At 41.4% G+C, this 26,501-nt stretch overlaps 1 protein-coding gene across 3 annotated transcripts in view; it reads right to left on the reverse strand.

Annotated features, from left to right (window-relative positions):
- Positions 1-26,501, reverse strand: part of IL20RA (interleukin 20 receptor subunit alpha) — a 36,036-nt gene that overhangs the window by 2,972 nt on the left and 6,563 nt on the right. Inside the window, exons 2-6 of one of the 3 annotated variants that reach the window (XM_042937418.1) lie at positions 11,768-11,903; positions 5,579-5,757; positions 3,958-4,133; positions 3,253-3,397; positions 135-274 (exon numbers count right to left, since the gene is read on the reverse strand). In XM_042937418.1, coding sequence (XP_042793352.1) covers positions 135-274; positions 3,253-3,397; positions 3,958-4,133; positions 5,579-5,757; positions 11,768-11,903 — 776 coding nt within the window. Of the gene's footprint in view, positions 1-134; positions 275-3,252; positions 3,398-3,957; positions 4,134-5,578; positions 5,761-11,767; positions 11,904-26,501 lie in introns of all 3 variants that reach the window. The other 2 variants (XM_042937417.1, XM_042937419.1) reach the window with 2 other exon arrangements.

The following is a 26,501-nucleotide window of genomic DNA, read 5'->3' on the forward strand; positions in this document are numbered from 1 at the left end:
AGTGTTTCTTTTTTAATTAATTAACTCTTTAAACTCACCCTGCTTATAAAAGGAATGTGTCTGTTCTAGAGCCTCATTTTCTACTCTGCTGAAAGTGAGTGGTTATAATGACTCCTGCCACACTGAGCACTCACCAAATTTGCTGGGTGTTTCTCTTTGCCAACATGGATATATCTGTACATGGAGTAGCCCATCACAGAAAAAATAAACACGGCAACAGATATGGGCAAAACATACCAGAAGATGATTTTAACCTTCAATGCTGATGTTTGATCTGTAAAAAAAAGAAGAGGGATAGATAGTTGTGATGCGGTATGGTGGGAAAACATTGGCAATGTCATGAGGCTTTGGGCCGGTTACTTACATTTAGGAATTCAGTCTTATTTATTAATTGAGAAGCTTGAACTAAATGTGACAAGGGGTTTCAGAATTCTTACTCTTTGACAATAGCTGGTCTTAGGGAATCATCTGGACTTACGGATGCCTTAACAACCCCATCAGCAGACATTCCAACATTTTATGTCTGGCTATGAGATTGATGCTGGGTCTTATATATCTGAAGCTAAGTGTGTCTAACATTCAGACAACTCATACACTTTAAGCCAACCCACAAAACCCTCTTGATAGGATCCCATTAAGCTGCCCCACTTTTCCATATACTCATTGGACTCAATCTTTTCCATAGACTCAGCAGAAGACAGGAATGTATGGCATCACCTTGTGTGTTATTAATAGAACCATCCTCGAGCGGGTTGGCTAGACTTTCTGGGTAGGGAGCTTGGGATGTGTGTAGGGAGGTGGCTGAGCTGGTGTGTGTGAGGATGGCAGTAACTCCTTTCCAGGTCCTGTTGCACTGTCGGTTCATGATGGATGAAAGTCCATAGGGGACTGGAAAGACCTGGTGAACAGCTTTTGAGAAAGCAGTCCTGGCCCACCATCAATCAGACTATACAGTTGTGAATAGGGCTTATTGTGACTAACTTATATTTGTTGCACTCCTGTAGGATACTAGAAGTTGTGATGGATATTTTTCTGTCCCCATTTGGCTAATCCATGGTACCCAGCTCTTTGATGCGATATTCTAGATGTTTCTGTGATATTAGCATTTAAATTAATAGACTTGAGTAAAGCAGATTAATGTAAAGATGAAATCTTTATAATGTGAGTGGGCCTTATCCAATCAGTTGAAGGCTTTAATAGAAAAAGTAGTGACCACCTCAAGAAAGAGAGAATTCTGCCAGCAGATTACCTTCAGACAAGAACTATAACATCAACTCTTTCTTGGATATCCAGCCTGCTGGATTGCCCAACATATTTTGAGCTTATCTGCCTCTACAATCATGTGAGCCAACTCCCTAAAGTAAATCTCTCCATATATATATATATATATATATATGAGAGAAAGAGAGAAAGAGAGATGGGTTCTGATTAATAAAATCAGAGTGTCATGGGAGCTCTCTAATCTATACAGATGTTTGGATACTCTTGATGCCTAGGCTTGAGACAAAGTAGCAAAGTCACAATCCAGTTAAATACCTAGTTAAAGATTGGAAATAGAAGTGTCATGGACAATGAGGGTGGTTGACAATAGCCAGTGGGAAAAGTCCAGGACCAGGTGTCTAAATGCAGGCTCTTCCACCCCAAACAATTCCTGACGAGCACATCTGTCCTCAGGTTCCACATAGAAAGGTGCCAACAGCACAGCGCAGATGTTCAGGTAGCCAAGCATTACCTGCCCCTACATCAGACTAAAATTCAGTCTAGCCCTCTTAATACAACCTCTGGTCTTGGGACTGAACTTGCCCTAATTGAAAACCGCCATGACGACATTGACGGATGGCACTTAGTATGTAACAGCACATGTTTGCCACAAAAAAACTAATAAAATGTGTCTATATTTTAGGGATTGGGGGACTGTGGAGAGCAGAAATATTTTTCAAAGAACAGTCCCCAAAGAGGTAGTATGGCTGGGATACCATGGAAAGGTCGGAACCTGAAATGATGCCTCCTTATTTTGTGACCTTTCTCAGACTAGTGAGACAGGTGGTTCCACCTGTTCCCGGGAAGGATTTAATTGAACCTGTACTTGGAGCTGCTCTCAATCTGCCAAGTGCTCAAACGATCTCCACTGGAAATGCATCCCTACCTGATCAAGCTCTTCGTAAACGGAGCCCTTTTTCCAAATACAAAGATGATTTCTTCAGTCTGCTTTGTTTTGCCTTTTGCTTGCTTAGCATTTCCGTTTTATTGGCCACACGGCAGAGCCCCCTTCATTTTAAAGGGGAAGGTATGGTAAGGATAGAGATTCAAAAATAAAGCCTTTCACTTTTGATATGTACTCACAAAATCCCCTTTTTATTCCTTGGGACAGTTTCATCTTGCAATGCGGGTGGTGGGAGGGAGGATGGAAGCGGGGCTCCTGTCACCATTGTGATCCCAGAGCTGGCGATGGGACCGGGTTGGGGGAAGAGCTGTGGCACTTGTCATAGGCCAGCATGTTTGGAAGGAGGAAATGGAAGAATAATGGATGAAGAGCCATTCGATGAGGGTAAACTTGAGGGTTTATTTTCAACGTTCAGGCTTTGAGTTCAAGCTCCTCACAACTGTGGGGAGGAACAAGTAGACAAACACCACGCTCTGAACTCTGTGTCTCCTAACGGGAATGAGAATCTTCAGGCAAGTTCAGAAAACATGAGGAGAAGACAAGAGGAAGGAGAGAGAGGCAATGGCGGGGGAGTAACTGCTGATCTGCTGACCCCAGACCCTCCTGCAGCCAGTGAGTGACATCTGAATACAACTTGCAGAGCCTGTCATTTGCATTCCCGAGGGAGAGCAACAACTGCTGTCTTCAAGTGTTTCTAGGATAATGTTTTGTTTCTAGCAGTGCAATTTGATGTTGAAGACCACAGAACTTCTATTGACAAAAGTGATTACAATTAAAAAAGAATAGACGTGCGTAAAAATTCTCAATTGTTATTTTCCCACGCAAGAGGCTTGTTGGCATTGGACACCAAGGGACGGGTGCTGAGAGTTCCCCAGGGGGAGCAAACACACCCTTCACGTTGGCCAAGTTCAATGGCCAAGTTTCAATTCCAGGCTGCTCCACGCATTTCTGGTGATGGTTGTTTCTGCCTCTGCCTCAACTTGTTTCTGGTAGACATGGGTTTGTCAAAATCTTGTTTAGAACTGCCATCCTTCTCCTACTTTGATCAGATCTCCTTCGCAGACCAGCTGAGATTTTTTTAAGCTTACCTTTCTGAGTATGGACACACTGCTTCTCAGAAGGCTGAGCAAGGCGAGGGGGCCCTGGGACAAAGGTCTCCACACGCACGCAGTACAGGGTGTCTGGCTCCAGCCAGCTGAGCACCAGCGTGCGGTTGGTCACACACTGGGACCACTAGGGCAGAGGATTGCAAACAGCAGTTAGTGCCACAGAATCCCAGCACCATCCCAGGCAGATAGCTCTAGAAGGAAATAAAACGCTAAGATACCCCTAAATCCTTTGTAATCACTACAAGCTTTTCTTCCGCAACAGTTTTAAAATGTCCCTTTCCTTGAGCTCGGCAGAGCATGATCAGGAAATGGACCCATTCTGGGAACAATTCTAAATAATAACACATGGATGGATTTCTTAATCTGCCTTGTCCCATGTTCTTGCTGACATCTTTTTTCCTGCGTGGAATGTGACCGACAGGTGTTATGCAAGTAAAAGCTCTCCATCAAAGTGACGTGGACAGTGGTTCTCCATCTAATAGCAACATCAGATCCCATTAACAGAGACTCTGTAAGGGAAATCTGAAGGAAGTTCTCGAGTTTTCTACGTATTGGCTTCAACTGCTTCTTGTACGGCATCTCTTTTGAATATCGTATCTTCTCAGGTTCACATGCGTCAGGATGCCTGTTCCAGCACTAGCTGCAAAAAGGAATGCCGATGATATGTCCCCATTCCAGGCTTACCGTTCTATTAGACTTAGCATTATATACGGACACGTTGTACTTCAGGTTAGAGTAGATTTGTTGCATGGAAATAGAACTTTCTTCTGGATTTCTCTTCCACTTCTCTGGAGCCGTCAGAACAATAGAAATGGATTTCTCATCTGTAGATAAAGCAACTTCTGGCGGGCCAATTTGTGCTTAAAGGGGAGGGGAGAGGGAATGATCATGTTCAGAGGTAGAAATCACCGTGGATAAAACTACAATATAATCCTACGGGGATGAAAGCCCTACAGCCCACCTCTTAGTTGAGACGCCTCAGAATGCTCTAAGGTGGGCCCAAGTTATGCTACATCTTGAAACGATCCTTTCACACACCCTGACACAATATTAAAACAGAACATTCAAGTGTTGTATTTACCTAGTTCCTAGTCACATGGGTAAACAGATGGAAAATAGAATTAAAAGTGTTTACGACAGTCCTATGACATCAAATGAAAAGTTGGTGATAAATTGCATTAATACGAACTGTAAGTGATGAAAATCAGACATGGAGGAATGAACCACTATTAAAAGACCTCTGAAGAAGCACCCGGGGGGCTCAGTCAGTTGATGTCTTGATTTTGGCTCAGGTCATGATCTCATAGTTTGTGAGACAGAGCCCTGTATCAGGCTCAGCACTGACAGCGGGGAGCCTGCTTGGGATTCTCTCTCTCCCTCTCCCTCTGCCCCTCCCCTGCCCATTCTCTCTCCTCTCTCTCTCTCTTTCTCTCTCAAAATAAATAAATAAACTTAAAAAAAGACCTTTGAAGATGTGATTGGAATGACCTATAACAGAGATTCTCAAACTTTTACCACAAAGGTCCACACAGGAAATGTTTTAGGCTTTACAAGCCATGTGATCTTTGTTGCAATTATTACTTATATAAATGTAAAAATCATTCTAAGCTCTTGGTCTGTAGAAAACTGGAGAGGTGGTAGTGCTTCATTTGGTCTGAGGGCATAGTTTGCTGACTTCTGATCTAGAAGGACACCAGAGGACGGGCTCTGGCCCCAGGTCTCGAGGGGCACTTATAAATTTCATGATGTCAGCTCTGAGTGGGTCCTCTACACTTGAGTCAGCCACAGAATAGGAGATGGGAAAATTTTAAAAGCAAATATCAGGATGATGCTGCCTTAATTCTGAGTTACACCTACAAATTACATCATCACACTACCAAGTGTCTAACAAAAAGAGACTTAGTTTGGCAATCAGAGCACCGTGAATCAATCTTGTGGACTTAACGCCATGGTTTATAAACCCACAGCAATTTAAAAAAAAATCTGTCAGTTCCTCAAATTTCATAGTCCCCACTAAATAACCAAACAAAATTGAACTTGGATAATATTGGCATCTAGTGTTAATTTCGGACCTGGGAGAGATCCTAGGGATGACTCAACCAAACTTCTCACTCTAAAGATGAAACTGCGATCCAGTGAGATGAAGCCCCTTGGGCTGGTCATTCTTGGAGCTGAGGGACAGAATGAGAACAGAGCCATGCAGAGCACTGGTCTCTGGCGAGGCTGTCCATGAGTCTAAGACTGTATACTCGACGGTCAGATGAACTTGATATTATACGTGTTTATAGACAATTGTGTTACTTACTCTCTAAGAATGGATAGAATCGTCCGGTTTCTGCCCATTTGGAACAATTCGTTTCCCAAATGGCCTTAACTTTGGCATAATATTGATGTTCATAATCGGAAGTTTCCACAGAGAGATCACAGCAGGTCCTATTGATATTTCTACATTCGGATTTATTCAGCCATTTTTTTTGCCCATATCTGCTGAGAAAGAAACTGAATTAATAACGAGGTGCCCTCTGTGCTTTACAATAGAGAAAAAAAAACAGTCCTTATGCAAAACTGAATGGAAGTTAAGGCCTTCTCTGCAGAACAACAAATGTGCCTGTCATTGAGATAAAAAGGAATCCACGTTTGCTGCTGGCAATTTTTTTCATGAGCTGTCAGGAACATGAGTCAGAGTTTCTGCAAACACCTTTCTTTTCTGTGAATTATAATGTGGATCATACATTTTGAAAGCATGTATTTTATTATTATTCTTGGGCTACAGTAAAAATTCTACGTATTGTGTGATCAATTCTTCTAGTAATTATCCATGTAGTTTTTAGTCTGCCATGCTTACAAAGGTCAATTTGATGGGTTGTTTTAAGAAAAATTAGTCATTTTTTTTTCTTGGAAGAAAAATTACCTTGACACTCTCATAAAACTTAAAAATCTACTTGCTATCAAGGGTTCTAGGGAAAATTCACTAGGTAGAAGTGTATGCCACAGTAATTACAGTGGTGATGACAACAGTGACCAGGCTGTTTATATTATTTCTCCTTTCCTTTGTTGAAAACACAAAACCCATAGCAAGGAGGGAGGGGGAAATACTTTTAGAGCTTTTCAGGTGGGGGAGACTGAGGGATAGAGAGATTAAGTGACGCCGGATGAGCCAGTGAGAGAGACCGGGTTGCATGGGAGGCAATGAAGGGATTCATGCAGGTGTGTTGGGGTTCTAGAAAGCTAACTGGTGTAGCATGGAGAACGCAGTGGGTTAGGAGTGGCAGCCTGGGGAGCAGCTGAGAGGATACTGCAGTGGTCCAGGTGGAAGATGTAGGTGGCTTGGACAAGGACAGTGGTGGCAGAAGAAATGACAGGACAAAAGGAAGAAATGTTGGGAGCCAAGACTTGGTAATTGAGGTGAGCAGGTGAGAGATGAGGGAGATAACGATGTTCAGGATGATGTTTCTTTTCCGTCTGGGACAGTGGTCATGTTTGCCAAGATAAGCAATGCCAAAGAATGGGTTTGGGAAATGGGGAGGACGGATGGGAGGAAGGAAAGGTAACAAGTTGTGTTTCTGCCATGTTGAACTTCAGGTATGTGAAAGCCATCCAGATGCAGATGCCCAGTAGGCCCTGGGGCTCAGCAAAGGGGTGGGAGTGGGAGGCAGTGATTTTGAAACCAATGGCACAAAACTGCTCATTGAAGGCATAGGCGCAAATGAAATTATCATGGAGACAAAGCAAAGCCTAGGATAAAGTTCCAGGCTCATCAGGGTTTAAAGGTTGGATACAAAGTACAGTTGGAAATAGCAGCTAAAGAGGCAGAAGGAGAAAGAGAGATCATAGAAGTCAAGACAAGAGTATGTCTTGAGAACAAGGAAATGTCAACTTTATTAAGCGTTGACAAAGTTTAAGGGTATCCTCTCTTTTCAGAATATGGCAACAGATTCGTGAAAGCAAATGTCTCCTGTTTCATAAAGTACCATACATTCCAGAAGGCACTAGAAATACAGGTAAGATCCTGTTGACCAACTTCTCCATCAAGTGGTTACTATTGCCTAAGGGCTTTCAAAACTTTTTGTGGCTGTGAGCCACAAAAAGAAATCTGTTTTATGGGGCACCTGGGTGGCTCAGTCGGTTAAACATCCGACTCTTGATTTCAGCTCAGGTCATGATCTCACAGTTCATGGGATTGTGTCCTGCGTCTGGCCCTGTGCTGACAGCGCGGAGCCTGCTTGGGATTCTCTCTCTCCCTCTCTCTCTGCCCCTCCCCTGCAGGTGCACACTCTTTCTCTCTCTCTCGCTTTCTGAAAATAAATAAAGAAATATTAAAAAAAAATTTTTACACTGGGACCTGGCTCCCATAAACATCCATATATTTAACATACTAAAAACAAAGGTTTTATAAGATAATATTTAAACTTGACTACATGCCATGAATTCCGTTATTTTCCACTCCAATCCTGTTCATGCCATTCCAGTCCCTTCTACTAAAAATAATGCTAGTTATATCCCTCAAAATTGATTTCATGGTCCATCAACAAGTCTTGACTTATGTGTGGTTTGAAAAATACTGCCATCACTGATTTGATGCTCTCTCCTCAAACTTCCTTATTCTGCCAAGGGCAGGGCAACTTCCCATGACAGAGGTGGGTGGAGGAGAAAATACTCTTTCCCGGATTCTGGACAGTATGCTTTGTAAGTCTTACAAACTGATAGACCTCAACTATTCAATGAGTACTCCAATAATGATGTTTATGCAGGGCAGAAAGTCCTCTGGAGCCCTCAGTGGTCTCTGACTGGTTTCTGGTAATGGCAGTAAGTGCTTATTAAGTGCTGGGACCCATGCTTAGGATTTGCATGCTTTATCTCATTTAATTATCCTAACGACCCTAGCAGGTAGGTGCCATTATTTTCACCCTCTTGTACAGATGAGGAAACTGAGGCCCATGGAGACAAATTCATATGACTAATAACAGCCATATCTGGGATTTGAACCACTCTTCCCTAATGCCAAAGCTCGTGCTTTTAGAACTACACGGTGTTTTTTCGGCATTAAATTCTTTTGGCAGATATAACTTAAACTTTTGTTAAAATTTCATCTTTTACTTGGAAACAAGCTTCACTCCAAAGGGTAAAAGCATATGTAACTTGCCCAAGGATACCTGGGTAGGTTCATAGCCTAGCTACAAACCACGGACTGTTGACCGTGCTGCTGCGCTTGGGAGCCTTGTCGGTGACATATGCTACTCTGTATTCCTGTCATCTCACACGTGCACAGGCATGTAAGGCCTCTAACATGGCAAGTGTCTTTTAAAGTACTCACTTCTGAAAGTTGTACCATCTAAACTATTTGCTCTCCCAGAGCAGTGATGACTCTGCCTCTTTTCTCGTTATCCTTTTCTGAATCAAAGGAACATGTAAAGGACAGAGCAAGCTCTTTGCTCCACCTAATAGAAAAGGAGGCCAGGGCATAGTCAAAAGCCATTTCTCTTTGCAGAATGATGTCTTCTTTCCTAAAACACCAGCTTCCAGAGAAACTCCTTGAACATGAAAGTGAGATTCTGGATAAATGAGGTCATTGTGAATAGCAGCTGAAATATTTCACTGCCTTTAGTGGCCAGGATTTTTTTTTTTTTTCAAAGACAAAAATGGCTTTTTTTTTTTTTCAAATGTGATATTTTTTAACTCAATCAGAAAAATATAATCAAGAGAGAGAAAGAAATCACCCTAAAACCTATTAGGCCAAAAGCAGTTGGCATACCTGATTCTGGATGTCTCCTGCTTCTCTATACACATGGGAATGATTATATGACTGCACACAGAGGCAATAACTAGATTATACCATGCATATCGTTTTAATCAAAGCTGTAAATTTAACTTGATTTGAACTTGAATAGAAAAAAATTGAAGCGAAAGTAAAGGAATTGCTGTGGTTCATGTGTTTCATCACCACAAAAGACACTAGTTCCTAAAAGATATTTTAAAATAAGAAAATAGTTTATGAAAAATATTGGGAGTTTAGTTATTAAGATGATGAAATATTTTCAGTTTAGATCACATTTAATGGCTTCCTGCTATGAAAGTCTGTACATTTAAAGTTTTCCCCTACCTCCTAAAGTTCCATAAGCACATTTCCCGTCACTGTTTAGTCTTAGCTCTTCACTCAAATGGTTTCGGTGTGTTTACCAGTCTTTTCACAGTGACAAATAATGTTGTCAGTACTAAATTCTTCATCCAGGTTCATCTTTATTTCTGTCGGACAGATATCATCTTTAGTGAGTGGTTTCCTCCCCCTCAAGAAGGTCTCAAGGGAGTCCCATCCTGAGATCTCTCACTTGCTTGAAAATACATCTGGTGAACTTGACAAGAATTCCAGATCACATCTATTTCTCCCTTAGAAGATGTATCGCTGTCTTCTGTCGAGTTTTGCCAGACGGAAATCACCCCACTGCCCCTGTTCCGTCCCACTTGAGTCCCGCTCTTGCTATGATCATCATAAAGTACTTCATTTTCTTAAAGTTCAATAACCTCACCAGGATATGTCTTCCAATGCTTTTATTACATTTTCCTAGACAGAGCATGCATTTATGATGTGTAATTCCAGACAGTAATTATCACTTTTCAATTATTCCTATCAGTTAGCTATAGGTTTTTCATCTCTGTAACATTTTTATTTTCCATCTTTTCCCTAAGTTCTGCCCACTTGCCTTAAAAAAAAAAATCTTCCTTTTGTTTTAGAATCTCTTCTTTGACTGTTTGCTTTTTCCTTCCTCCTTTCCCTTCTCCCTTCCCTTCCCATCCCTTCCCTTCCCTTCCCTTCCCTTCCCTTCCCTCCCCTTCCTTCCTTTTTCCTCCCTCCCTCCCTTTCTCTATCCTCCTTCCTTCCTCCCTCCCTCTCTTCCTTCCTTCCTTCTTCCCTCCCTCCTTCCCTTTCTCTATCTTCTTCCTTCCTTCCTTCCTTCCTTCCTTCCTTCCTTCCTTCCTGACTTACCATTAGAGATCATGTTATGTATGATTCAAACTATGAACACTTATTTGTCTGAATTTTTCTCCTTTTTCCATAAGAAAGCTTTTCAGGAACTTTTCACTGTTGTCATCTCCCTCTCCCTCTCCCTCTCCCTCTCTGCCTCCCTCTTCTCTTCCTCCTCCTCCTCTTCCTTCTTTTTGTCTTTCTCCTTTGCCAATAATTATGGAGAAATGCTGTGCCAGGTTCTGTGGGACTATTACTCTTTGAACAGGGCCAGCTATTTACTGAATATTAAGTGAATGGGTATAGGAGTGTGGGAAGTCAGACACCTGTTCTCTAAATCAGATCATTCCCTTTGCTGGAGAGCCTGCTCACCCTCAAGTATTGGAATTACAGGAGGCTGATGTGCCCCATGGCACATCAGTAAGTCACGGTCCCCCTAGGCTGCCTCCCAGCCATCGTCACCTCCCCTCCCTCCTGCACCCACCTCACTAGGGTGACTGGGCCTATACAGTGGATATGTCATTTGAATCCCTTTCAGCTCCTCTGTCCCTGACATTCTGTGCCACTAACTGGGGCTCGTGGGGACACTTCCTCAATTTCTGGTGGTGGAAATCCTTAGATTCCACATCCTAAGACTGTTAGGTAAGCCTCTTAGTACTATGACATTGATTCTTGTATAAAATTATTTTCTACTGTTGAAGTTCAAGAAGATTAGACACTGTCAGTGTCTGTGGTTGTTTTCCTTCAGATTTCACAGTATTTGGCTTATATCTTTCATAGTTTATGGCTTGGGGTTTGGCCATTTCCTCTGTTTCTTTGAAGATGGACATAGTCTATCTGTTTTGCATTCTTTCTCGCTTTCAATGACTTTTGAGGGAGGGATACAATGTGAAAATGTCCGTCGCACTACTATTTTTAATAGGAAGAGCTAGTGGCACAGAATTCTGCACTCAGTGTCACTTAAAATTGTCTGTTAGTAACCGTAAGTTTAGACATTTCAGAGATGATGGATTTCCTTGTTTGCTCAGCTGCAGAATAACATTTTGACCAACTTCTTTCCTCCATTTAAGTAACTTTCCCTCGCCTAAGCACCCAATGCTTCTGTCTCCACAAAGAAGTGTTTTTCTTTATTTAAAAATTTTTTTTTAATGTTTATTAATTTTTCACAGAGAGAGAGAGACAGAGCATGAGCGGGGGAGGGGCAGCGAGAGAGGGAGATGCAGAATCCGAAGCGGGCTCCAGGCTGTGAGCTGTCAGCACAGAGCCCGGCGCGGGGCTCGAACTCACAGACTGCGAGATCATGACCTGAGCCGAAGTCGGACGCTCAACCGACTGAGGCACCCAGGCGCCCCAAAGAAGTGTTTACCTAATTTAATCTAGCAGAACGTCCCAAGAGAATTTAGTATGAAATATCTAAAACTTTTCTTTTTTCCAAATGCTTACTTAATACAACAGACGGTTTATCTTTGCACAATTAATAGGTGTCTGAGTCTTATGTGTATAAACTATCAAAAAGGAAAAGAACTAACTTACATGAAATACTGCACAGTGTAAGTAAGTTCAGCTTCTTGTAGACCCTCTGGCGGACTCCACTGTAGGATGTTCCTCATGTTTATGGAAAAGAAGGTGATATTCGTAGGCTTAGGTAAACCACCAGAGACGCAGGGAACTGCAAAAGGAGAGAAGAACTGAGGTCTTAATGGAGAAAAAAGAAAACAAAGTCCCTGTAGTAGATGGTCTTCAGACATGGCCCCCACAAGCCACACCTTCTGGGACCCGTGTCCTGTGTATTTCCTCCCAAACCTGAGCTGACCCCATGGCTCACTTCAACCAACAGAACGTGACGGAAATAAGTCCAGGACTGAGGCTTAAGAAGGTCTGGCAGCTTCTACCTTTGCCCTTTGGAACGTCCTGAGCTGCCATGTAAAAAGCTGGGCTACTCTGCTGGAGAAATCACATGACGAGGCCACACAAAGAGGGAAGCATTCAGTGGTCCCAGCTGGGCCCACCTTTCCAACCAGGGGGCCAGAAGGAAGCCACCACGGACGTTCTAGCCCCATCTGCCATAGACTGAAGCTGCATGAGAGACTCCAAATAAGACCAGCAAAAGAACCAGTTAACCCTCAGATTTGTGAGAAATAATAAACTGATTGTTTTAAACTACTGAATTTTGCGGTGGTTTGTTGTGCACCAGCAGATAACTGAAACAATTCATTTGTTAGATACAGAAAGAAAACTTAGGATGGATGGCCCTGACAGGTTTGAGTTTTGGAGGTTGGCGTTAGGGGCAGCTTTGCTGAAGTATGGAATAAAGCCATAATTAGAAAATAAAGCAGTGAAAGAAGACAATGCATTTAATTAAATGCTGGTATTTTCACATAACTGTGCTCTAAGAAAACTATGCTAGGGGCGCCTGGGTGGCTCAGTCGGTTAAGTGTCCGACTTCGGCTCAGGTCATGATCTCGCAGTCCGTGGGTTCGAGCCCCGCATCGGGCTCTGTGCTGACAGCTCAGAGCCTGGAGCCTGTTTCCGATTCTGTGTCTCCCTCTCTCTGACCCTCCCTCGTTCATGCTCTGTCTCTCTCTGTCTCAAAAATAAATAAACGTTAAAAAAAAAAAATTTAAAAAAGAACAAAACGAAAACTATGCTAGAGGATTCCCTTTAGAAGTTCTTTGTAGAGAAATTATAAAGAATTGAGTCACTCCCAACAAGTTAGAAAAGGACGAAAGGCAAGTGGAGGGTAGTTTCTTATAAAAGGATAGTCTTCCATAGGACAAATAAAACGAGGATGATCCTGGAATTAAAATAAATTAAAAAGATCACCGGTAACAGGTAAGAATCGAAATATTAATTTAAAATATTGGAGAGGCTCCTGGGTGGCTCAGTAAGTTAAGCGTCTGAGTCTTGATTTCAACTCAGATCATGACCTCATGTTTCGAGAGATTGAGCTTCGAGCTGGGCTCCGCACTGACCCTGCAGAACCTGCTTGGGATTCTCCGTCTCCCTCTCTTTCTCTGCCCTTCCCGTTTGTATGCACTCTCTCGCTCTCTCTCGCTCTCTCAAAATAAATAAACAAATTTTAAAAATTCAATAAAATAAGATATTGAAGAGATCACAAAGTCCTGGGTAATAAACAGTCAGATTTTATAAACAACATATCTTATTAGAAATACACATTTTAGTCATGGACCTTGGAGAGTAACAAATTTTGACCCTTCAATCCAACCTTAGGAAATGAAAGCCTACTCACCGAAGACTGGTCAATTCTTAGCTAAAGTCTCATAATTCTTGTGTAAATTTGCTGGGACTAATTTGGAGAAGGAAATTAGCTTTATCCTGAGGGTAATCATTGGTTAAGATTAGGACTATGCAACATATTATAACTCCACAAACCAAATGAAAAGAAAAAAAAATTCTTCAGAGTTAAATTTTGTCATAGAACCCGGTTTCTAAGCCAAAATAAGCTCTTTAAACGTATAGCAGAGTAACCAAAATATAGGTGGTTGAGTACGTGTTTGGGTGTATGTACATATGTTATATACACATATATGCACAATGGCTCCTACTTTTAACCCTGATCATTTTTTAAAATATCTGTTTTATTTTTAAGAAGAAAGTTAAATACTCAAAGAGAAGCCCTATCAGCTGATTACTGTGTGGGTTTGAGTCTGGTAGGAGTAGAGAAGATCTCAAAAAACACAGCCTACTCAATGTCGTCTTTGATTTCTAACCTTTTAACTCTTTGGAACCACTGTGTTTCAACTGGTATTGGCTTTTTTTTTTCCTGGAGATTATAGGCCGTGAATAATTATCAGTGATTTCGTACTGCTCTGTGCTATCAATAGGTTCTGATTTTTAATCAGATTTTGGAGGATGAAACAGAGAACATGGAGAGGCAGTACCAGGAAATATAGTACTTTTCAACCCTTCAGAAGTGAGGAACACTTTTAACATAAAAAGTTCCAAAGGGTCTTTTCAGATCTAAAACCTGTAGTTCTATATGTTTATATGACACATACATGTGAAGAGTGGTTAGCATCTTGTAAGAACTAAAATTAAAATAGACCGTGTGTTATAATATCACAGATGGAAAATATTACCAAAACGTGACTTCACAGAACTAACTGATAAGAAACTACAGTATTTGGTTTGTGGCAACTTGAGTTTGGAGATATAAAACACAAGTTATACTAGATATTATAGTCTAGGCACATGTCTCCGTGTTTAATCTATACAAATCTTTATCTTCAACAACACTGATTTCTGTTCATCTTTATTTTTAAATTTATTTTTAAGTATTTTTTAATGCTTATTTATTTTTGAGAGAGAGACACACACACAGAGTGCAAACAGGGGAGGGGCAGAGAGAGAGGGAGACACAGAATGCAAAGCAGGCTCAGCACAGAGCTTGAGGTGGGGCTCAAACTCATGAACCGTGAGATCATGCCCTGAACCGAAGTTGGACACAACCGACTGAGACATGTTCAGTTGTTCATCCTTAAGTGAAAATAAACAATTGACAGAATTCTCAAGATTTCTAAGACCTACTTTAAAAGTTTTTAAGAAATAAGCTGGAATAAAAAAAATGGATTGTTCATTCCAATTAATGTAACTTAATTTTCCCAGTCACTGTCACGGGGGAAACAAAGCATGAAAAAGGAGGTCACGTTCTGGTATCCCCCCATCTCTGTCACACCGGGACACAAAATATTCCTTGTTATGACATGGTCTGCAAGTTTCTGAACCATTTTTTATCAGAGTAAATTAAGCCATGTAATCATCTTTCTTAACATCTTGACTGTCTGCTTTTATTTCCAGAAATGGATATTTATCAGTTATGGGGGGGAGGGTTGATAGTGATTTATTTACCTGTATCATTTATAATATTTGTTAATTGTGGAATTTTAATGAGTTATCTTTGATCAATGGAAACAGATATTTCTTGCTATGGTGAGGTTTGACCTTTCCGCAAAGAAGAGTTGTAAGGAGAGGTCTTTAGGCACGATTAACAATTATGTTGATAGTGAGATCCATTCATGACAGGCTAAGAGATTTTATTTTAATAGTAGATATAGTATGTGAATAAAACTCAATTTGCATAAGACTTTAAAAATTTTTTAATGTTTATTTTTGAGAGAGAGAGAGACAGAGTGTGAGCAGGAGAGGAACAGAGAGAGAGGAAGACACAGAATCTGAAGCAGGCTCCAGGCTCTGAGCTGTCAGCATAGAGCCTGACACGGGGCTCGGACCCATGAACCATGAGATCATGACCTGAGCCGAAGTCGGGCACTCAACCGACTGAGTGACCCAGGTGGCCCTGCATAAGACTAAAAACTATAATAAATATGAAAGCCTTTATATGCCATAGTATTTAGTTGAAGTGAGCAAATGGCTAGCATATAATGAAAATAGTAGCTAACATTTATTGAATCCTTACCATGTAGCCGACACAATTCTATGTGCTTTGTACCACCAAATCATACAATTCTCATAATAGCTCTATGGAAGGTACCCTTTTTATCATCTCCATAATACAGATGAGGAAACTGAGGCACAGAGAAATTAAGTTGCACAAGTTCACCTAGCTAGTAAGTGGAGGAGTTGGGTTTAGAACCCATACTCTTAACCCCCTCACTCACCTGGTACCTCTTTGCAAATTAATCCTTATCTGAATTTAAACAAAGAGAAGACTGATGAGAAAACACATATTATCTTATGTTCATATATAAAATAATTTAAGTTTTAATAAATATTTGATATTTATGTAGTCAGTAAATTTCTTTAGATCCCACCACACCTTGTAGTAGGAAACCCTTTTCCTTTTCCTTTCAGAGTATTTTCTTTTATTTCTGCCCATATCTGATCCTGCAGAATGCAAATAGGAATTCTATTTTTTTAATGTTTATTTATTTTTGCGAGAGAGAGAGAGAGAGAGAGAGAAAGAGAGAGACAGTGTGAAAGTGGGGTAGGGGCCGAGAGAGAGGGAGACACAGAATCCGAAGCCGGCTCCAGGCTCTGAGCTGTCAGCACAGAGCCCGACACGGGGCTTGAACTCATGAACAAGAATATCATGACCTGAGCCAAAGTCGGATGCTTAACCGACTGAGCCACCCAGGCGCCCCAGGAACTCTATTTCTGCTTTGACACAATCCCCGGACAACGATGGTGACCAGAAAAACAGATTTTTAGAAGGCTGTGTTTGAGTCTATTCTGGTGTCTTTTTAGTTGTTGAGTACATCCCGTCTATCAATTTGAAACCACAGTAACACTTAAAGATGTAGAAATATGTGTATCTTCCTTTGGCCTTGGGCTTTAGCTCTTTGTCTCCTATACAGAATACACTGTAGTCAATCCCCCTTATACTGATGAGAAATTTCGGTTCAGTCGTCATTTTATTTATTCATTCAACTAATATTTGTTAGGTGCTATTACAAGTTGAATTGTGTTCTCCCCAAAAAAGATATACTGAAGTCCTTAGTAGTTAAGTAGTTAACTTAAGCAGTTAAGTAGTTAAGATGAGATCATACTGGAGTAGAGAGGTCTCCTAATCCAATAGGACTGGTGTCCTTACAAGAGCATATGAAGACACAGCGACACAGGGAGAACGCTCTTTGCAAATGGAGGACTGGAGTGATGCTCTACCAGCCAAGCAATGCCTGGGACTACCAGGAGTTGAAAGAAGCAAAGAAGCAATGTCCTCTAGAGGCTTCCGAGGGAGCACAACCCTGCCAACACCTTGGTTTTGTAATTCTACCTCCAGAACCGTAAGAATAAACGTTTTAAGCCACCCATGCTACGGTACTCTGTTAAGGAAGCCCCAGGAAATGAATACAGGGGCTACTATGTAGATATCTCGTGGTGAATACAGATGTGCTCCTGACTAGAGTTCCCAGACTAGAAAGAAGAGGGACAATGTTAACAATGTACTCGTTGCCGAATGAACAAACATGTACTCATAAATTTGGTGATCAGGCTATGAAAGGGAACAAGGTTGGAGCAGTGGGTCACAGAACCTACTCAGATAGGGTCTTAGGAGCCAGCTTGGGCTGGGAGGGCAGGCAAAGGTCCCTGAGATAGGAAAAATGTCATCCCAAAAGACAGCTCCTTGGACCGATCGAAAGACCAGTGTGTTTGAGGGGCGCCTGAGTAGCTCAGTCGGTTAAGCTACTGATCTCATGGTTTGTGAGTTTGAGCCCCGCGACGGGCTCTGCACTGACAGCGCGACCCTGTTTGGGATCTTCCGTGTCTCTTTCTTTTTGCCTCTCCCCCTGCTCATAGTCTCTCAAAAATAAATAAATAAACATTAAAAAGAAAAAGACCAGTGTGTTTGGGAAAAAAGTGAGGAAGAGGAGAGTGGCCAAGATGAAACTGAAGTACAAAGGGGCTAGAGTCCCCATCTCTGCGAGCCCTGGGAAGGAATCTGGATTACATTTGAAATTCAGTGGGAAAGCATTAAAGCCTTTTCAGTAGGGGATGCCCTGAGCCTATTTACCTTTCAAATAGATTACTTCATTACTGGGGGGAAAAAAGATCCGATGGGGGCAAGAACAGAACTGGAGAGACCAGCAAGACCATCATTACAGCAGTCTTAGTGAGGAAGGATGGGCTTGCCCCCAGATGCTGGCTGTAGATATGGAGATGGGGGGGGGGGAGGGGGCAGCTCGCAGCCCTGTTTTCAAAGTAGAAACAACAGGACCTCCTGATGAAGCAGAGCTACAAGAGTCTCATCAGCAACAGCATTACTATGTTATGAAAGCTAAGTTAACAAATGAGGATTTATCAAGGAATACTTGCCTTTTATCTGTTTTGATGATGCAAAGTATAGAATAGAATAGAATAGAATAGAAGTAGCATTAAAAATTTTTTTTAACATTTATTTATTATTGAGAGAGAGAGACAGAGCATGAGCGGGGGAGGGGCAGACAGAGAGGGAGACATAGAATCCAAAGCAGGCTCCAGGCTCTGAGCTGTCAGCCCAGAGCCCGACGCGGGGCTCGAACCCACGAACCGCGAGATCATGACCTGAGCCGATGTCGGACGCTTAACCGACAGAGCCACCCAGGAGCCCCTAGAATCAGCATTTTTTAAAGAAGAAATGGCACACTTTAATGAAAATGATCGATAACTAGTGTTTTTTTGGGGTTTTAAAATCTTTGTGAAGGTTTTAGGTACTATGTTTGTTTCAAGTTTGGAAAACATAAAGAAGACACCCCTGAGTAAGCATTTAAATTGCCATAAGTCATTTTTCTACTCTGCCAGTACTGATAAGATAATTTATTCAACACTGAAGTGAAAATATGTCACACCCACATTAATATCAGGAGTCATGTGCCAGCTTATGGGTGACAAAAGCATTTTTTTTTTCACATAGATTTATGGCCTGTAAGTACAGGTCCGATTCCCTGACATTCCGTCCATTTCACATCCTAAATCATAAAGCTGTTGGACTGGCACACGGAGTTTTCCAATACCTTGTATAGATACAGGTCTCAGGTGTAGCGCAGTGGTATGTAACATTTTCTAGTGGCCTCAAAGCTAATACTACATCCCTGCAAGAATGCTGCAGTTTTAACTATATGCCTGACAGTAAAAGATATTTCCATTTTGCTGCACTGTGGGAAAAGCCTATGCATAAATTAGTGCCTGATGAACACCCACCAAAAGTGGGGAGGTTTTCAGAGCGAACTCACGAAGGGTCAGGGTACTCAGGCTCACGGTTACCCAAACCTCTGTCTTTGGGGGCTGAGGCATTATGACTTTCCTATCATAGACTGTATGTTCATTCAGCAGTGAGGAAAACAACCAGGCTGTAAGAGGCTCAACAGTCAAAGGCATCCACCTCTGGTGAGTTCCCCTTTGGGGCCATTCAAGTTTCTCAAGCCTATGACTAACTAGGGGACCTCAGCACAGAGGACACCCGGCCCAGCCTTGCCCAGAGACAGTCTCCAGTTCCCAGTCCCCTCTCTCCTTCTGAAGCTGGAGCAGGGCGAAGGAATCACCACGCTCTGAGCTGTTGGACACTGGACTCCATGACTTACAGTCTTCGTAGCCCCAGTGCCTGGTGAATGAATGCTTTTGAACTGAACTAAGCAGGGGCTGGTGGGACTCACATAAATCCTGGAGACGGGGCAGGACCCAGAAGCACATGTGCACTGAATGGGGATGGAACACCCTGAACTGCCAAATCTTGGTGGTGGTACCTTGAAACCGCCTTGGTAAACCTACATTGTACCCAGGGAATCATCACCAGCAGCAGACACTCCACAGATGATTTTTCTTAATGTTTAGCTTTATTTTTGAGAGAGAGCGAGAGCAAGAGAGCAGGGGAGGGGCAGAGAGAGGGGGAGACACAGAATCCGAAGCAGGCTCCAGGCTCCGAGCTGTCAGCGCAGAGGCTGACGCGGGGCTCGAACTCACGGACCGTGAGATCATGCTGAGCCCAAGTCGGATGTTTAACTGACCGAGCCACTCAGAAGCCCTTCAACAGATCCTTTTGAATGAAGGAACAGTCGCCCATGCATGACAAGTGGCTGCTACCTATTGTATCTTTTGAAATAGGAAAATACCTTAACATGTTTGTATCTATCCTTTCTGTGGGGAGTGAGGTTAAAAGAGGTAAGAAAAAGCACCAGAGGGTGATTAACTAATTTCGGGAAGCAAAAGCTGTAAATAACTCATCCTGAACACACCAAGTGAGAGCCAAACAGCATTGCTGCTTTTGTGCATTGATGCAATCCCTTAGATATTGTTCTAACGTCACCATGCCGAAAGGAAAAGCAGATTTTCTTTTGTCTCAAGTTGTAAATCATCTCTCCTGAAAATTGTTAACTCCTCTCTCTTCCCCTCCTTAATTATATATCAAGTGTTCTTAAAAATCAGTCATCTAACAACAGCCCTTAAAATGTGAGTCAGGAACTATGTACCTAAGAAAAGATATGCAGCTGTCTATAAAGGCAAGAGCATGGTTTGGTGTTAACATTAGTTCCTGTAAACTTGATGATTTTCCCTTAACCACCATCTCCACTGTTATTTCTCTACTGTATCTTTGCCCACTCTCTGCCAGATGTGTGTGCTCCCTCACTTTTCTCTCTAATAATAGTGTACATTATGTAGGGTGGTCGCTGGCCCTCTCTCTCTGGCTTCTAGTAATTGATTATGTGAGTTGGCCAGAGAGAAGTTCTAAGGGCAAGAGTTCTAGAGCTACACTGGGGTCCACTCCCTTCTCTACCACTTATCAGTCGTGCATCCCCACGTTAGTTATTTATGTCTGCACCTCAATTTCCTCTTTATAAAACAAAATAATACTATCTGCTTCATAGGCTTGATGGGATGATTAAATAAGATTCTTTCCAGGGCGCCTGGTTGGCTCAGTCAGTTAAGTGTCCGACTTCAGCTCAGGGCATGATCTCACGGTTCATAAGTTCAAACCCCAGGTCGGGCTCTGTGCTGACAGCTCAGAGCCTGGAGCCTGCTTCAGATTCTGTGTCTCCCTCTCTCTCTGCCCCTCCCTGCTCACATTCTGTCTCTCTTTCTCAAAAATAAATAAATGCTAAAAAAAAAAAAATAAGATTCTTTCCATAGACCTCTTGGAACAGTGCCCGGCACAAAGAAAGAGCTCAATCATTATTAGCTCAGTGTTGTCCTCGATAGTTAACTATTCTCACTTTACAGATGAATAGACAGAGCCCCAGAGAGGCTGAATGACTTGGCCATGGTTATTCAGCCATTTGGAGGGATCCTTGGTTGAGTTCAAGTGTTCTGACCATGACTGGGCTCCTATAGTAGGCCACTTGCCTACTGCCTTTCAGAAATGATCCTGAGAACACAGTTGCAGGAAGAAGGGATTGTATGATCATTATAGATTTTGCATGTCATAGATGATTGCTTCTAAGGAGAGATATAAGAAATTCAATGAGGAAAACCCAAGTATCTCTTCTTCATTGAAGCTTTTCCTGGTGGAACTGTACACAGTCATATCATTCATTCAACATGTTTACTAGGTACCTACCGTGTGCTAGAAAGAGTGCTGACAGGCGCTAGGGCAGTAGAGGAGGGAAACACACAGAAGGCCCTGCTCTCAAGGAGCAGATAGGATCTGAATCTGGGACATGATCCATCAATATATGCTTTCCCTGCCAGGTATGTGAACATTTATGTGGATGAGTGATGCATAAGTCATACAGAAAAAGCGGTGTTATTTCTTTATAGCCACACCTCAGTAAATAAATTTATGTGCTTAAACATGTTTTTGACTATTGCTGTCGGTTCTCGATAGCAAGGAGGCCTTTAAGGTCGAGATGACTTCCTAAAATAAGGAGATTGGAGTTGACCCATCAAAGACAGTGTGCATCTTCCATGTAGTTCCTGTGGGAGGGTTTATAATTATTGCTAGGGCACTGCTCAGCTCGTGGCATTTAGGGCACACTTCCTTTCAGCTATAATTGTTTTCAAAGACAACTTAAAAACATACAAATATTTCCATCTCATTTTTTTTTTTTTTTATAATCACACCTTGTTTTTGCAAAACCATAACCTGACTTCTCATCTTGATTACCCAAGTTTGTTGGAAATGGCTTGGAATGCATTTGAAAATTAAATCCCATCTCCAAGATGAAGGTTTGCCACTTAATGGGTTATTCTGACCAAAGTATGCAGGCTCTACCCGGAACTCTGAAAAGAGGAGCTTACGAAATACATTGTTGTGAGATATTTTGTACATTGCCTTCTAAAATGCCTATTTTGAAGACACCATTAACTTGAATATGTCAGCCCTGCTGTTAGAAAACCAGTCACACTACCTTATATCATCTCTCATATAAATGTCTTCCTTTCGTTTTTAGAAATCAGCCTTTTAAGGACAGGAACTTGATTTTCTCCACATTTTGTGATCTCTCTAAAGTAGCTGGATTTGTAATAATGAACATCATAGTATCTGGAAAAGTAAGGTAGATTCAAATGTGGGTTGGAGTCTATACTATTGATAACTTGCCTCAGAAAGGAAATGAAAGTAAGAACAGAGTCAAAGGCAAACCATTTGGGACCACTAAGGTATTAGAAAGAATAGCTACTGGGAATTCCAAGTTGAATCAGCAGGTATTCATTAACTATCATCGACTTTATTGTTCAAATCATTTTCACAACTAGTATTTCTTTATATTCTCACAGAAGCCATTCTTTTGTCAATACCTTCATCACTTGAAATTTTCAGAGGGAAAATCACCAACCTAAAAATGGGGGAAAAACATGTAAAAAGTAAGAGAGTTTCAAAAATAATTAGTGGAAATTTGGAAGTAGTTATTAGTATTTGCTTCTGTTCACTGTAGACTGGAATTTTGAGGGAAATGAGGTTGATGAGTGTGGTCGCAATTGTGATCTCAGATTTTCCTGCTGAACAAGACAAGGATGGAAGCAGACAGTAGCCATCAAAAACAATCAGGTAAATTTTTTTCACTAGGCTAGCTCTCCTCTCTAGTGACAGGTAGATGCTTTGATATTTTCGAGAATGACTAGAGTAGGGTTGAATTACGCCTTGAAGTTGTGTAACTATATGCAATAAAATGAACAGACGTTGCACGTGCTGCTTAGGCCACACTGAAGATCAGCTCTTTTAGGTCCTTAACGGCCACAAGATGTAAAAAAAAAAAAGAACACTGGTGATGAGAAAAGCAGAGCAACCACGAAGAGTCCACGCACAAGGAAGAATCAAAGGCACTGTTGCACTCACGGCCTTGGAACTTGTCCATGAACAACTGAGTGGATCAATTAAGACACTGCCTTTGCTCACTAAAGCTAACAGGGCCTTCAAAGGACTGTGTTGATTAAGGAAGTGGGAAATAGCACCGAGGACAGAAGCCCTAGCTTGCAAAACCACAGCTGTAACAATTGTGCCTTTTGATAATTGTTTGTGGTTTGATTCAGTATTGCAAAGAGCCCCACAGACCACAGTGACTTGAGGCTGCCAATGACCTTGAAGTCAGGCCGTCCTACAGCTATGAAGCTTCCTACTCCTGCCCACTTCTTGTTTGTTGATGTGTAGTTTTATAAAAAAAAAAAAAAAAAAAAAAAAAAGAACTGAAAAGTATATAAGAAAGAACTATAGGTGTGAAAAAAGAATATTAACTATCTAGTAATTTATAGACTGTCTATGCTTAGAGCAGGATTTAGCTTTTTTGGTTTCCCAGTGAATATAAAAGTTATGTTAACACTATACTGTTGCCTATTAAGTGTTCAATAGAAATAGAAATGTACACAACTTAATTAAAAATATTTTATTGCTAAAAAATGCTAACCATCCTCTAAGCTTTCAGCAAGTCACAACCACTGATCACAGATCACTGAGAACTATAAGAAATATAACAATAACTGAAAAGCTTGAAATATTGCAAGAATTATCAAAATGCGATACAGAGACACAAAATGAACAAACGTGGCTGGGAAAATGCACTGATAGACTTACCTGCTCGACACAGGGTTGACACAAATCTTCAATTTGTAAAAACTGGACTATCTACAAAGTGCAATAAAATTAGATATGCCTGTATTTTCCTGCTAAAATTTTAAATGAAAAAGACCTTAATTTATATTGAATGATATTATTTTATATAATATGGATGCCAGCCTACCTAGAACTATTTATTGAATTTTGTTTTTCCTAAAAGCATTAAAAACATTTTTTTTAAATGTTTATTTATTTTTGAGAGAGACAGAGACACAGCATGAGTGGGGGAGGCAGAGAGAGCGGGAGATATAGAATTTGAAGCAGTCTCCAGGCTCTGAGCCATCAGCACAGAGTCTGATGTGGGGCTTGAACTCATGAACTGTGAGATCATGACCTGAGCCAAAGTCAGATGCCCAACTCACAGCCACCCAGGGGCCCCTAAAAGTGTTTGAAGTATTTGTTCATACTAAGATATTTACTTTGAAATCTCATTGCTTTTCTAATGTATCTTTTCTCAAGTAGGGCAAATGTGAATTGATATATATAAAATTTTATGTATATATATATATATATATATATATATATATATATATATACACATATACATACATATATATGTATGTATACATACATACATATATATGTATGTATATATACACACACCAGCAACTCTTGTAAATCTCAGTTTAAAGGACCCTTTTTAGAGGAAGCCCTGCCTGACTTCTAGACTCAATTGGTTACCTTGTTCTGTGCTTTTTTTTTTGAAGTTTTTTTTTTTTTTTTTTTTTAGAGAGAGAGACAGAGACAGAGAGAGGGAGGGAGAGAGAGAGAGAGAGAGAGAGAGAGAGAGAATGAATCCCAATCAGGCTCCATGCTGTTGGCACAGAGCCTGAAGAGGGGCTTGAACTCACAAACCGTGAGATCACTGCCTAGGTCGAAATCAAGAGTCAGACGCTTAACCCATTGAGCCACCCAGGCACCCCTGTGCTTGTAAAGAGCTTGGTCTTCTCAATTCTAGCATTTATACTTTATTTTCTTTAGGCTTATTTATTTATTTTGAGAGAGAGAGGGAACAGGAGGGGCAGAGAGAGAGGGAGAGAGAGAATCCCCAGCAGGCTCTGCACTGTCAGCACAGAGCCTGATGCAGGGCTCAAACTCACAAACCTCAAGATCGTGACCTGCACCAAAACCGAGAGTTGGATGCTTAACAGACTGAGCCACCCAGATGCCCCTGGCATTTATACCTTGATGTAATTACCTGTCTGAGACCAAAAGCTCTGTGAAGAAAGAGACCTTGTTTTCTTGTTCACCTCAGTGCCTAGACCTCTTCCTGATATATATGAATGAATGACATTGCATGAATAACAAGTGTTCAAAAGAAAATTATTTAAAAATCACAGTGTGTTAAGTTATATATTAACTCCTGGAAACTCCAAATGGATGTATGGGCTGTTAAGGTAATTCTTCTTCATTAAATCTGATCACCTCAGCTACCTTATCCCCCTAAGTTATTTGCTCCTGAGCTGAATGCAATATTCTATTTTGCACTTAGAAATTAGGAGCTAATTTTTAATAACAAAGTAGAGCATTTAGTAGATAATTTAGTGGGCCTTTTGAAATACATATATTTTAATCAAAATTGGAGGAGGAGGGCTGGCTTGGAATTAGATGGATAGTTAACCTGAAATATGAAAATGGTCCTTGTTGGATCAAGGGTGAGGATTTTGTAGTTGAAGTGCCCCTCAGAGAAGCCGGAGGTAGAGATCTCAGGAGAGTGAGCCCCTCTGCTGAAGAAATTTAAACTTCACTGTCTTTATTACATACCTATTGATGGCTTTCCCTTTTTATTTTTATTGAGGTATAATTGACCTATAACATTATCTTCGTTTTAGGTTTACAAAATAAAAATTCAACATTTGTGTATATTACAAGATAGTGGCTCTCTCTTATGTTCATGTTATGGAACATACAAGAGAAGACCTCGTCTCTGCCTTCAACATTCTCAGGGGAGGCTTCCAGGCATGACGCTCCCAGGAAAGTTGTCCTTCGGCAGTGGCCATGTTGAAGAGGAGAGCCGCTGCATGGGGATGAAAAGGTCGCTTTTCTCCACCTTAGAAGCCAAGCTCATGGATCCTGCCCTATGAGCCTTTGCTCACTGCCCTGTGAGCCTGTGAGGGTATGAATTCAATTGTGCCTCCCAAAAGAAGTATGTTGAAATCCTAACCCCCAGTACCTCATAAAGTAACTGTAATTAGGTATAGGGTCCTTGTAGAGATGATCAGTTAGAAAGAGGTCATTAGGGTCGGCCCTAATCCAATATGGCTGGCATCCTTATAAAAAAGGGAAGTTTGGACACAAAGAGAGAAGATTATGTGAAGAGACAGGGAGAGCGCCATGTGAAGGCAGAGAATTGGAAGGATGTTCAACAAGCCAAGGAAGGCCAAAGATGGCCAGCAACCACCAGAGGCTAGGAGAGGGGTCTGGAACAGATGTTCCCTCACGGCTCTCAGAAGGAGAGCTGCCCATATCTTGATTTCAGACTTCTAACTTCCAGAAACATGAGATAATAAATTTACATTATTTTAGGCCACCAATTGGTAGTATTTTGTTATGGCGGCCTTAGAAAACTAATCTAGGAGGTGTCATTTGCTCGCTTCTATCGTTCCTCAAAAATGAACACGATGCTTATTGAGGAGAATGATAAATTCCTTAAGGGCTGCCTAACCTCTAGAAAGTAAAGATGAGGGGACTGACGTAGGAGATAATTTAAATGGGGGAAATGATGGAAACAAATGCTTTAACTAGGACGACGCAGTTACCAAAAAAACC

The sequence above is a fragment of the Panthera leo genome, chromosome B2 (assembly GCF_018350215.1).
Source record: "Panthera leo isolate Ple1 chromosome B2, P.leo_Ple1_pat1.1, whole genome shotgun sequence".
Lineage (NCBI taxonomy): Eukaryota > Metazoa > Chordata > Mammalia > Carnivora > Felidae > Panthera > Panthera leo.